Source organism: Astyanax mexicanus, chromosome 2 (assembly GCF_023375975.1).
Source record: "Astyanax mexicanus isolate ESR-SI-001 chromosome 2, AstMex3_surface, whole genome shotgun sequence".
NCBI classification, from domain to species: Eukaryota; Metazoa; Chordata; class Actinopteri; order Characiformes; family Acestrorhamphidae; genus Astyanax; species Astyanax mexicanus.
This window is the reverse complement of record NC_064409.1, coordinates 20,490,001-20,502,284: the sequence shown is the minus strand read 5'-3', so window position 1 is coordinate 20,502,284 and position 12,284 is coordinate 20,490,001. Positions and strand designations below refer to the sequence as shown.

Sequence of the window (12,284 nt, the reverse complement as noted above, 5' to 3'; positions counted from 1 at the left end):
AGGTTATATGTAAAAATAAATAAGATTATTATGATACATAATATGAACTGGTCATTTTACACATTTATCGCAAAGTGATTTAAAAAGCTGAAATCTGCTCAAAACTTAAACAAATTCATTTATTTGACTGTGATTCAATGTAAAATTCGACTCAGTACACGCTGAAATGTTGCCACCTCGTGGACACTGTTGTGAACTGCAACGTAAGGCGCCGGTGCTTTTTCTTTTTTGATTTAAATTTTGTTGTTTGTTTTTTGCAGATTATTACATAAATATGAATGTATTTATACATAAAATTAATTGTTAATTTCGGACATTTATTACAAAGTAGATATAAGGGTTGGAAAGTGCTAAAAACATAATGCATTGCAGTGTTGTAGTCTGCAGTACAACACAGTTGTGACGATGAAATGATAACTACAGCTGTGAACTCGATGAGCTAGACGAATATTAAAGCTTGATCATTTTACTGCAGAGTATTAATCATACTAAATAAAACAATAAATCATAAAATATTATATAAAATTTACAAAATGATTGTTATTAGTAGTAGTAGTAACAATAATATTGATAAAAAATACATAAAGTACAAGATTATTCATAATATGCATTAGTACATTGGTATGTTTATCACGAAACATTAGGACATTAATTTCTTATCTACAGGTCTGGAAAAGAATAAGGGACCACTTAAAAATGATGAGTTTCTTTGATTTTACCAAATTGAAAACCACTGGAATATAATCAAGAGGAATATAGATGCCCCAGGAGTGCCATGAAGTTATCCAAAGCAATGTGTAAGACTGGTGGAGGAGAACATGCCAAGATGCATAAAAAAATGTAATTAATCTGGACTGTTCCACTAAATATTGATTTCTGAACTTTGAAAACCTTATGAATATAAACGTCTTTTTTTTTGTATTATTTAAGGTTTGAAAGCTTTGCATTTTTTTATTTCAGATATTTCTCATTTTCTGCAAATAAATGCAGAAATGTTGTCCGTAGTTTATAGGATAAAACAACAATGTTAATTTTACTCAAACATATACCTATAAATAGCAAAATCATAGACACTGATTCAGAAACTGCAGTAGTCTTTTAATTTTTCCCAGAGCTGTATATTTCAACCTAAATACAATACGCTTTGCGGTAAAACAATTTCTGAACTGCACCCTAAAAGAGGCGGCATTTAAACAGCTTTAATTTTTAAGTTTTACGCACTAAAATGCATCACTACACGAGTAATAGGCGTCCTGAACATTTAAATGAAACAAAATTTTATATCTTCAGATAATTAAAAGTAAATAAAATAATGAAGTTTATTTTGTAGGATAAAATGACAGTGTGCTGATGCGGAAAGTTTCATCTGAATTTCCATATTAATTATTCTGCTCACATCCAGCATCATCACCACCATCATCATCCTCATTATCGTAGAAGTCCCTCCCACAATGCACCGCGTGCTCCCTCTTTTGGAGTTGCGGTCATGGACGAGCCGGGCAGCGCGCGCATGAACGGAGAGGCAGACCCTGAAAAGAAGAAGAAGAGGAAGAAGAAGAAGAGCAGGACAGCTCCCTCAGGTAAGAGACAGAGAGAGATAGAGCACAGAGAGAGATATAGAGTAGTGCCACTTATCATTCCTGCAGATATATAGTGCTGTTAAAGCGCTGGGCTGTGTCCCAAATCACTGCACTCTGTGAGTGTGATGTGCACTAGAGCTACAGCATGGGTGCAGAGACTCACTTCAGTACACTGAGTCCTGAACTCACTCATTCAGGGTTTATCTGTCACAAAAAGCCTTCACATCATTAATATCTGCTCATCATTGCCACAAACATACCAGTCAAAAGTTTGAACATACCTTTTCTTATTCAATGTGTTTTCTTTCTTTTAATTATTTTTTACATTGTAAATTTAATATTGAAGATTATATTAAAGCTGTACAGGAACACATACAAAATTATTTAGTTAAAAGTGTTTAAAAAATCAGAATATGTTTTATACTTTAGATTCTTCTAAGTAGTGCATTTATCTTTGAGAACAGATCTTCACACTCTCCGTATTTGAATATAAGTGTCTTCATGAGGGAGAGTCACCTGGAATAGTTTTCTAAGTATCCTGAAGGAGTTCCTGGAGGTGCTTAACAATAGTTGCTGCTTTTCCTTCACGCTGTGAAGCTCCAGCTCATCCCAAATCACTTACATTTCTGAAACAGTTTTTTTCTGATTATGTTTGAGTAAAATTAACATTGTTGTTTTATTCTATAAACTTCGGACAACATTTCTCACAAATCCCAAATAAAAATATTGTCATTTAAAGCATTTATTTAAAAAATGAGAAAGGGCTGAAATAACTTTTAGACTTCAAATAATGCAAAGAAAAAAAGTTCATATTCATAAAATTTTAAGAGTTCAGAATTTTTTGTTGGAGTAACCCTCATTTTTAATTACAGTTTTAATGCATCTTAGCATGTTCGACTCCACCAGTCTTACACACTGCTTTTAGATAACTTTATGTCACTCCTGGTGTCTCCAAATGTTTGACAGGTACTGTAAATAAACTATATTCTATATTCTTGTCGCAAGTCATTAAATCTGAGCAGATATGTGTTTTATTCACCTGAAAACAAAATAAATGGAATAAATTCAGTGCATCATCTGTTTTTGCAGTACTCTTGAAATGTTCCAGCTCTAAGGCAGTTCCTGCAGACCCTGAAGGACTTGTTTGGTAGTTAATGATGAAGCACAGGTGCAGGAAGAGCAGAATTGTGAAGTGAGCAGTCAGTGCAGGTGGACCACAGGAACAGGGTACTGTGCTGGAAAGTGCTGATCTGGCTGTTCCACAGGAGTCCTGTCCAAGTTTCTGTGATAAAGAGATTTGCAATGTTTTAATGGTTTGATAGGATAGTTCCTCTTAGAACTGAGCAGTAGAACCAACCAGAAACAATAATAATTTGTAACTTTTTAATACACTGATTAAAAACAGAAAACTGTTAGTATTTTAACATTTTAACTGTCACAAATTGTAGAGAGGTTCTAACTAACATTATGAACGTACCTATTTTTCTGGCTAAAATGCAGACAAAAAAAACAGTAATAAGACTAAACTACTCAATATTTATTGCCTATAATTATTTATTGCCTAGATTCGTTCAGTGAAGGTAGCTTGCATATTTCACAATTTATTCTCACTTAGACATAATAACTTAACTCACACTCTTTACACCATTATCATACAAGAGCAGAATTAAATAATATGATCAACTGAGGGTGTTGCGCGATTTTACCACTGGTAGCCATCCAGCATCATTAGGAGATGATTTAGGAAAAAAGTCAACAGCATAATGTACACGTGCGCAATAGCCACACCACAGAATGTGCAATAACTTGAGTGATGTCAAATTACATGAAAAAAAAATGCTACTGGTTACAAAGACAATTTCACACTGTTCTGATTGTTCATGACAATATATACCAGTTTAACAATTATATCTCTCCAACACTTTTTTATTTTGCTCCAATAATTAATAAACAAATTGCATTATAAATATCTTCACATGTTGGATCATTGATGTCTGGCAACACTTGGTCATAATTCCTGTGTTTTCTATATTACAAAACAACAAAATATTACAACATATTTTTGCAATGTGTATTGTTATTATGTTAAACAAATACAGAAATTACCACCATAAAATTATAACCCAACATGTCCTGATATTAATAATGCATTCTGTGTGATAAAAGTAAGGAGTAAAATAAATAATAATTGTCAGATATCTGTCATAGAAAATGAGAACAGTTGGGTTTTTCCATTTGCAGCAAAAATAATGACCTTATGTGACAGTACTGTTGAATTTAATTATAAAGTATAAATACAGTATTCTGTATTCATACATTCATTCTGTATTCATACAGTATTCTGTATTCAGTCAAATGTTTTTTATTTTGGTTTATTTTGATTTGGTTGATGGTTTTGGACAATATTTTCCATTTTGGTGCATCCCCAGATTTGTGAATGATTACTTCAATGAATGACACACAGACCACTATTCCCACATCGTATTGTAGGTGATAATATCGGCAACATTTTTTTAATGTTGTGAACGATATTATACCCTGAAATATCGGGCCATATCACCCACCCCTAACTATTACATCAGGGTACTCCTTTTTTGCAAAAGAAAAAAATTAACACTGTTCTCATTTCCCATTATGTATCTACCAGAGACATATTATAGCTGTCCAGTTTAATTTATTGTACTTACATTCTGGATATATAGAGATATTTTGAGCACATTATTAGTATCATCATTTTGTACAACATATAAGAAATGGAATGAACACATTTTTTTGGGGCTGAAACCGAACAAAATGAAACATTTGAAACATTTGTCTACACAAATTACGTGTAAGTAAAATATACACAGAGAAAGGCAGGCAGACCTTGGTAAACAAACAAATGCTAAAACTAAGTTAGCCCAGCTAGGACTGTAGCACGTATCTTTCAGCTGGAAAACACACAGTGTGTGAAGAAGTTTAAACTTATACTAAGCGTGATAGGTGATGCTGACTGGTTTATTTTGCTTAATGTATGCTAGTAGAGTGTGAAAGTAAGTTAACTTAAATGCCATTTGTCAGCTCTGTCTGTCGGCTCTCTTCCTTACTTCCTGTTCCATATGTGCAGTGCTAGTGACTGGGGAGAAGTCATTGTTGGGTTACCGTATTTGATCTTTTTACTACTTCAGCCTACACAAAATGCTTTTTTGACATTTTTGGACAAATACCCTAATTTTTAGCCTATTGAGATATGTGTTCTTTAGTCACATTGCACAGCTCTAAAACAAGATATAACTTTTTGCAGTGAGAAAAGGTATGTTCAGAGAAAATGGGTGCAGAATTACATGAAAAGAACATCTTTCCAACTGTAAAGCATGGGGCTGGGTGGATCATACTTTGGGGGTTTGCTGCAGCCAGTGGCATGGGGAACATTTTACGGGTATATGGAAAAGTTGACTCAGTTTTTTGTTTTATATATATATATATATATATATATATATATATATATATATATATATATATATATATATATACAGGTGTTGGACAATAAAACTGAAACACCTGGTTTTAGACCACAATAATTTATTGTGGTGACGAACAGTACTGGTGGAAACAGGAGAGTCGAGGTGCACATTGAATTCTGCCGTGATTTGGGCAGCCGGGGTTCTGTGTTTTTTGGATACAATCAGGGTTAGCACCCGAAAATCGCTTTCAGACAGCTTCCTCTTGCATCCACAGTTAACCCTTTTAGATGTGTTTTGTCCTTCTTGGTGGTATGCTGACATTTCCCTGGATACCGTGGCTCTTGATACATCACAAAGACTTGCTGTCTTGGTCACAGATGCGCCAGCAAGACATGCACCACAAATATATCCTCTTTTGAGCTCTGGTATGTCACCCATAATGTTGTGTGCATTGCAATATTTTGAGCAAAACTGTGCTCTTACCCTGCAAATTGAACCTTCACACTCTGCTCTTACTGCTGCAATGTGCAATTAATGAAGATTGGCCACCAGGCTGATCCAATTTAGCCATGAAACCTCCCACACTAAAATGACAGGTGTTTCGGTTTCATTGTCCAACCCTTGTTTGTATATAAAAAGCAATTTTAATATACTTTTTGGTAGCAAACATTATATCATATAAAGCTGTATGTATATAGATATAAGTATGGAAAATATCTTGAATCTTATATATGGCTTCTACAGCAGCGTAGCAATCCCAAAACCATCTCAAACTCCTCAAAGAGGACTAACTTAAGACGTTAAAGCTGAAAGTTTTGCTGTGTCCCTTACAGTCCTCTGAGATGAACACCATGTGTATGACAGTGAACGGGTTCAGATGTGTCTGTGTGTGTTGGGTTGTGTATGTTTAGCCACGTCAGGTTCTCCGTGTCGTGTTCTCAAGGTTATAGGACAATGCAAATGATGGACATCTGTGCCAGCTTCTCCATCTCATGGATCCATTATGTGGGATGAAATTGTACAGCATCCAAACTGACGAGCATCACTCAGTCAGCCGCATTCTCCCTCGGGACGAAGAAGTTGTTGAGGAATGCACCTGGCACAGTTAGTACTTACTTTGCTTATGGGCTCCTTCACCTGTGTGTGTGTGTGTGTGTGCGTGTGTGTGTGTGTGACTTTGCGGCAGGACACGGTGAACTAGGCGAGGATGGAGAAGTGGATGTGAGGAAGCTGGAGGAGAGAGAGAGGGAGGAGGATGCAGAAGAAGGTGTACTGTACACTCACACTCCGCACTGTGCACTCATTCAGCTCTGTATTTATTTAAAGCACAATTCCTTCTCTGTTCGTCCTGAGCTCTGTTGAAGCATTTACACAGGTTTTCTAGCGTTCGGCTGAAAAACAGCATATATCTATTGATTTTTATTTTCTGTCAGTTTTGATTTAGTGAGGTCTTTTGTTGGCTACAGTCAGTGGGTTTCTGTTTTTCTCTCAGAGCGTTTTAGAGTGTCGGGGGAATACAAACAATATAGATGGAGATACAGAACAGATAGAGATTACAGTGAAAAGTGCTTGAAAGTACAATAATATAAGAGAGTATAATAGTACTCCATTTTTGTCATGTTTTTTCTCATTTATGTTCTATTATCTGGTTTTGTATTTATAAAATTATTTCTCATTAAAAAAACATTTAATCTTCTGTTATCTTGATTGTTTGTTGATTTTATAAACCAAAGATGTGAAAGTTTGGACAGTATGGAAATAAAATAATGTTCTTTATTTCTTTTATTTGATTGCAGACAGTATGAGCTTTGTCTTTATTTTATGTTTTAACTTCATTTTAGTATTTAATACACAGCCATTCCTGCATTTCAGCCTAATGTTGCACTTGTTCGATTATTTTGGCCCCATGAATACCAAAGTGTTTCTGGTGTTATTTTGTAAAGTTTTTCTTGCAAACACGTCTTAAAGTGTGCTTTTTTTTTTTTTTTTAATTATCCACACATTCTTTCAGGCAGGCCATACCAGTACTTATACCCTTTTCTTCCACAGCCTTGTCTTTTTAACATGTGACAGATGTGTACCGAAATTCCAACTTTGTTTGTAATGTGTTGGAGGACTGAAATACAGAAATATATCTATGTTAATAAATAGAGAGCAGCAGTTTAGCAAATTAAACATGACCTGTCTTGGTATCATACTGTCCGCAATCAAATAATAAACAAAGTAAATGTATTAAACGCTATGTTTTATTGTATTATTTGTTTTATTTTATTACTATTTTATTTTATTATTTTATTCGCAACTTTTTCTTTTTTAATGTTGTACTTTCATGAACTTTCATTTCCATCCATTTTAAAACTCATACATCGGTGGCTTTGGGGTAGTGAACAAAATGTTCAGTCATTTTCTCTACAGTGCACCATTTCACACCAAACCAGTCTGAATGATTCTGTTTAAATGTCAGTGCTTTGAATTATACAGACATTTTTTGAAGGTCAATTTCCCGTTTAATTCCCAGCAGTGCAGTATGTGCTTAATCACACTGAGTTCAGGATACTGTATCACACTACTCTATAATCCCATTCTCATTCATTGTATTGTACTGGCATGTGTGTAAAATGCTTCTGTGCTGTGTTCATCACAGACGGAGAGGAGGGTGACAGCTCTGCTGGGAAAAAGAAGAAGAAGAAGGGGAAGAAAAAGAAAGGCCGTAAGTCTGTGTTTTTCTCCCTCGTTCCCTCTGCGCTGACTTCCTGCTCTTGTCACTGGGCCAGAGCTATTGCTGCAAGCGCTTGTGCTCATGTCACGCCTGGCAGACCAATGCAGTGGACTGGCTCTGGGCCAGTGTGTCTTACTCCTGGGAAAATCCTGCAGTGCAAATTCCAGTCTCACTCTCTTTAACCCCTCTGTCTCCAGTGTATAGCCTTTGATCCTGTATTAACCCTTATTGCCCAGGCTTATTAATCATTCATAATCCATATAGTGTATTATTTGTTTCGGGATGCACTGAAAGGGGAAATGTGGGCTAATGCCAATATTCAATATATTTTGACACATACACTAATACGTCATAAAATTAGCACCCCCTGCCTAATATTGCATTGTGAAAACAACAACATATCACATGTGAGGAACGTGGGCTAGGTGGGTTCCAGGTGAGCCCTGAGTGGGTTTATACATGTTCAGTTACTTTGACCTAGTTGGGCTTCTCAAATGAACCCCATCATTACAGCCCACCCTAACACCACATGGATCCCATGATGCCTAATGTGCAATGTACAACCCTGATGGTGCCATCAATGACATCCATACATTGAACCAACATAGAACCCATGGACAAAATGTTCTGGGTCTCATTTGGGCTACCCTAACAAGCCTCACATGGGCATCAATAAATCTGCTAGTTGTGATTCACATTGTGTCAAAATAATGGATGGGCCAATAAGAAATGCTTCTTAATGACTTACTAAAATTCTATTGATGTATTTTCCTTCTCATGTAACGTTAATATTTTGTAGATACAATCTAAACACTCACAAAATTCATGTCAGCTTGCCATGAGCATGCTGAACAATGGTAATCCTCACTCACAAGATAACACCTCACAACTTATACAGGTGTGTACAGGCATTTCCAGGTTGTCCTCTGAAGTATCACTTCATGAAAAGTCATGTCCCATGACTTTTGGCATGTTGGTGTAATCAGAGTATAACACTAAAATTGATGCATTTTCTTTTTTCAGCCAAGACACAGACTGATCCTCCGACTGTGCCCATCTGTGATCTTTACCCCAGTGAAGCGTTTCCTGTTGGAGAGGAGTGTGAATATCCTCTTGCACAGGATGGGTACGATACTTTATCTCCTTTCTTCATTGCCTTCTCTTTTCTTGTTTTTATTTCTGTCTATTTATTTCTGTATTTATCAGCTTGTCAACAAATGCATGTGTACAGCTGTTAAAAGGTGTAGCTTAAAACATGATTTGTATTAACAGTGGTTGAGTAAAACTTACTAACATTTTTCATGTATAGGGGAAGCACAAAATACTAATTGTCTCATAATTCTCAGGTTAGAAAACCTGCACTTTCATTGTTCCTTGCAAATCAAGAATACTAAAAGAAATGTATTCTGCTTTTGTTGGAGTAACTGTCTCCTATAAGATTTAGGGCATTTTTTCATGAAAATATTGATACAAGAGGGATCCCCAACTCCCCAACTCATTGCAAAAGTACTGCACGGTGCTTCGTAATTCCAGAGAACTCAGTTCCACTGTTCCAGAGATCAATCTGTGCTATCAGACCCCTCTAGCCCACACCTTATATTAGGCATGGTGCCAAAAGGTTCATATTTGTTCATACATTACTTCCTAAAATAAGCACCAGGCCTGCCATGGTAACTAATATTTGGATAAACTTAATCATGTTTAGTGGGCTTTCCTAGTTAAATAAACACAATGGACAATATCAGGGTGAGAAATTTGATTGAGATCATGTCCATATGTTGCATGTTATGTCGATACCACAATTGTTGAGACAAGCCACATAAATATAGACCTGGATTATAGGCTAACAATGTGTCAGTATCCTCCCCCAGCTTTAATTGTCAGAGAGTAGTGTTTTATTAATGCACAATAATTCATACAGTACAGTAACTCAATAAACTCACATGGAGTTCAAATTTATTTATTGTCAACTAGAAGGCACAGTCTGATGTTTCAACACCAGTCACATATTTGACTTTAAAAGTGTTTGGAAAGTGAATACATAAAGTTTGAAAAAACATAATTTTTAATGTAATTCTTCTCTTATTTAATCTTTTTCTCCTTCCCTGTCCTTCTCTCATCGCCTCAGATCACCTTGTCCTGTCTGAAATGTGCTCTACCTCACATTACCCTGTGCTCGGTGTAATATTATATTATATCTTTGCTGAGGCACCTGACGCAGAGGTCACTGACACTCTTGTACTATGTAAGGTAGTCCCACAGTGAACTGAATTGTGTGAATGAGGGGAGCCTTTGTGAGTGTGTGAACAAATACACATATAGTGTAGATATACACACACAGTATACACGTTATTCCAAAAAGCACTAAATCTTGGGAGGCGTTGATACCTCGGCCAGATATGTAAATTATAACAGGTGTAGTCTGATTGGACACTGGATCTTGCCACAAAAGGGTGTAAAATTGTTTTCCATACTGCCCTTTAAAAAAAGGCTCTTAGAGGCAACTTTTGGGTAGTGCACCTCTTGGTGAGAGATCGTTAATTGCCCCAACTGCTTGTGTGATGATCTGGGGAACCATTACATGCTAAACTCGGCATTTCCAGTAGTGATACGAGGGACAGTAACAGCTAAATGATGGGCACCTAAATAATCATTAGTTTGTTCGGTTATAAACATATATTGCATATGTGGTTTCTGACACTGTATGGGACAATTATTAACTAAAAACATGAACAAAAGTGCAGACAGAATTGACACAAATGGCTGCAGCTGTGTTCAACTATATGAGGGATGTCTGTGGTCTGTATGTGTTTATGTGTGTGTTTTCAGACGGAGTGCCGTTTGGCGGATGAGTAGAGATGAGAAGCGTGTTATGGATAAAGCCAATGAAGAAATGTGGAATGACTTTCGTCAGGCTGCTGAGGCACATCGGCAGGTGCGGCAGTACGTCAAGAGCTGGATCAAACCCGGAATGAGTATGATCGACATCTGGTGAGGGTCTAATAGATATCTTTTAAATCAATCAAATAAAAAAAAACGTAATTCGCTGTATAAAGCATTTTATAAGTGATGTCACAACACAGCTTTATTACAATCAGTGATGAGCTTTAAACCCCCAGTAAGCAAACCAAAAGTGACCATGGCAAGGAACCAAGGTTCATAAGGGTGGACACATCCTCCTCTGCTCTGAATTACTTATGTATCATTAGTAAAAGTTTTGATAAGAATATAATACTGATTACGATTAAAAGTAATTATAATAATATTAGTAATAAATATAGCAGCAGTTAGAGTCCATGTAAACATATACTGTAATGGAGGGTGGCTACTAGCCCAAGGCCTGTACCACTGGTTTTACAGTGGGCTACAGCAGGTAGCAGCAGGCTCCTATGGTCAAACATACTTCAGTGTGAGGCCAGACAGGTGGGCTCATATCCTCACATGCTGAATTTTATTAAACATATATTTACTTATATTTACAATACTATGTATTGATTAGATTCTAGGTTGTTTTTTACAGTTAGCATTTTAGCACACAAGAGGCAATGAGAAATAAAAATAACATGCTGTAATTCAGTACACAGATAAATACTAAGAACAATGCACAGTTAGTGAAACTGCTGACAGTTAATTACTGTAATTTTTAGGATGACAGTTTTACAGTAAAGCATTGGAGACGAAATGATGCATGTCTTATTTATTACTTTTAGTTTATTAGTTTAGTGGAGACATTGACAATACCACTACCTGAACTGCTGATCCCACTGGCGTGATGAAGAAGATGGACACAGATACAGATTGTTTTGGCTGCTTTTTCCAACTTTACCATTTTTATTTGGCCTCCACCCAAATGTGAAGCGTTTAGACAGAAGCCGTTAGATCATTCTGCCTCTGTCTGGTTCTGTTTCAGTGAGCGTTTGGAAGATTGCAGTCGGAGGTTAATTAAGGAGAATGGTCTGGATGCAGGTTTGGCTTTCCCCACTGGCTGTTCTCTCAACAACTGTGCTGCTCATTACACCCCCAACGCTGGAGACCCCACCGTGCTGCAGTACGACGACGTCTGCAAGATTGACTTTGGAACGCACATCAACGGTTAATACACACTCGCAAATAGGTTTATTTTTCTTTAAGGGTCTCAATTTTTCGCCTGCTGGCACATTGAAATCCATTGCTCATTTTACAAGCTCAGTGCTGCCATGATAACTGGTGCCACTTTTGAAGCTCCCCGATTGACAGACACAGAGATCCACCAACCACAACTATTCCCTTTATAGCCTTTCTCCACTAGTGCCATATTGACCCTCCTCCTCTTGCGGTATTACCAGCCAGCTAATTGGCTCTATGTTGAAAAGGGGGACTTCATGCTAAGCAATATGAAAAGTTCCTGTCATATTTTAACCAGAAGGCAGTTTCCTCAAAAAACATAGATAACCGCTTGTACCGCACACAAATTCTCCTGGGAAGGTGAGATAGGGTTAGTCTGTGGTCCTGCTACATACTGCACAATTAAAAAATGTGCAAATATATAAAATATAAAACACA

At 36.6% G+C, this 12,284-nt stretch overlaps 1 protein-coding gene across 2 annotated transcripts in view; it reads left to right on the top strand.

Moving 5' to 3' along the window:
• Nucleotides 1-1,395: 1,395 nt before the first annotated feature.
• The window catches only part of metap2a (methionyl aminopeptidase 2a), a 17,275-nt gene continuing 6,386 nt past the window's right edge, over nt 1,396-12,284 (top strand). Inside the window, exons 1-6 of one of the 2 annotated variants that reach the window (XM_022671369.2) lie at nt 1,397-1,580; nt 6,210-6,290; nt 7,668-7,733; nt 8,766-8,868; nt 10,572-10,733; nt 11,653-11,834. In XM_022671369.2, coding sequence (XP_022527090.1) covers nt 1,487-1,580; nt 6,210-6,290; nt 7,668-7,733; nt 8,766-8,868; nt 10,572-10,733; nt 11,653-11,834 — 688 coding nt within the window. In that variant the 5' untranslated portion in view covers nt 1,397-1,486. Of the gene's footprint in view, nt 1,581-6,209; nt 6,291-7,667; nt 7,734-8,765; nt 8,869-10,571; nt 10,734-11,652; nt 11,835-12,284 lie in introns of both variants that reach the window. The other variant, XM_022671370.2, reaches the window with a different exon arrangement.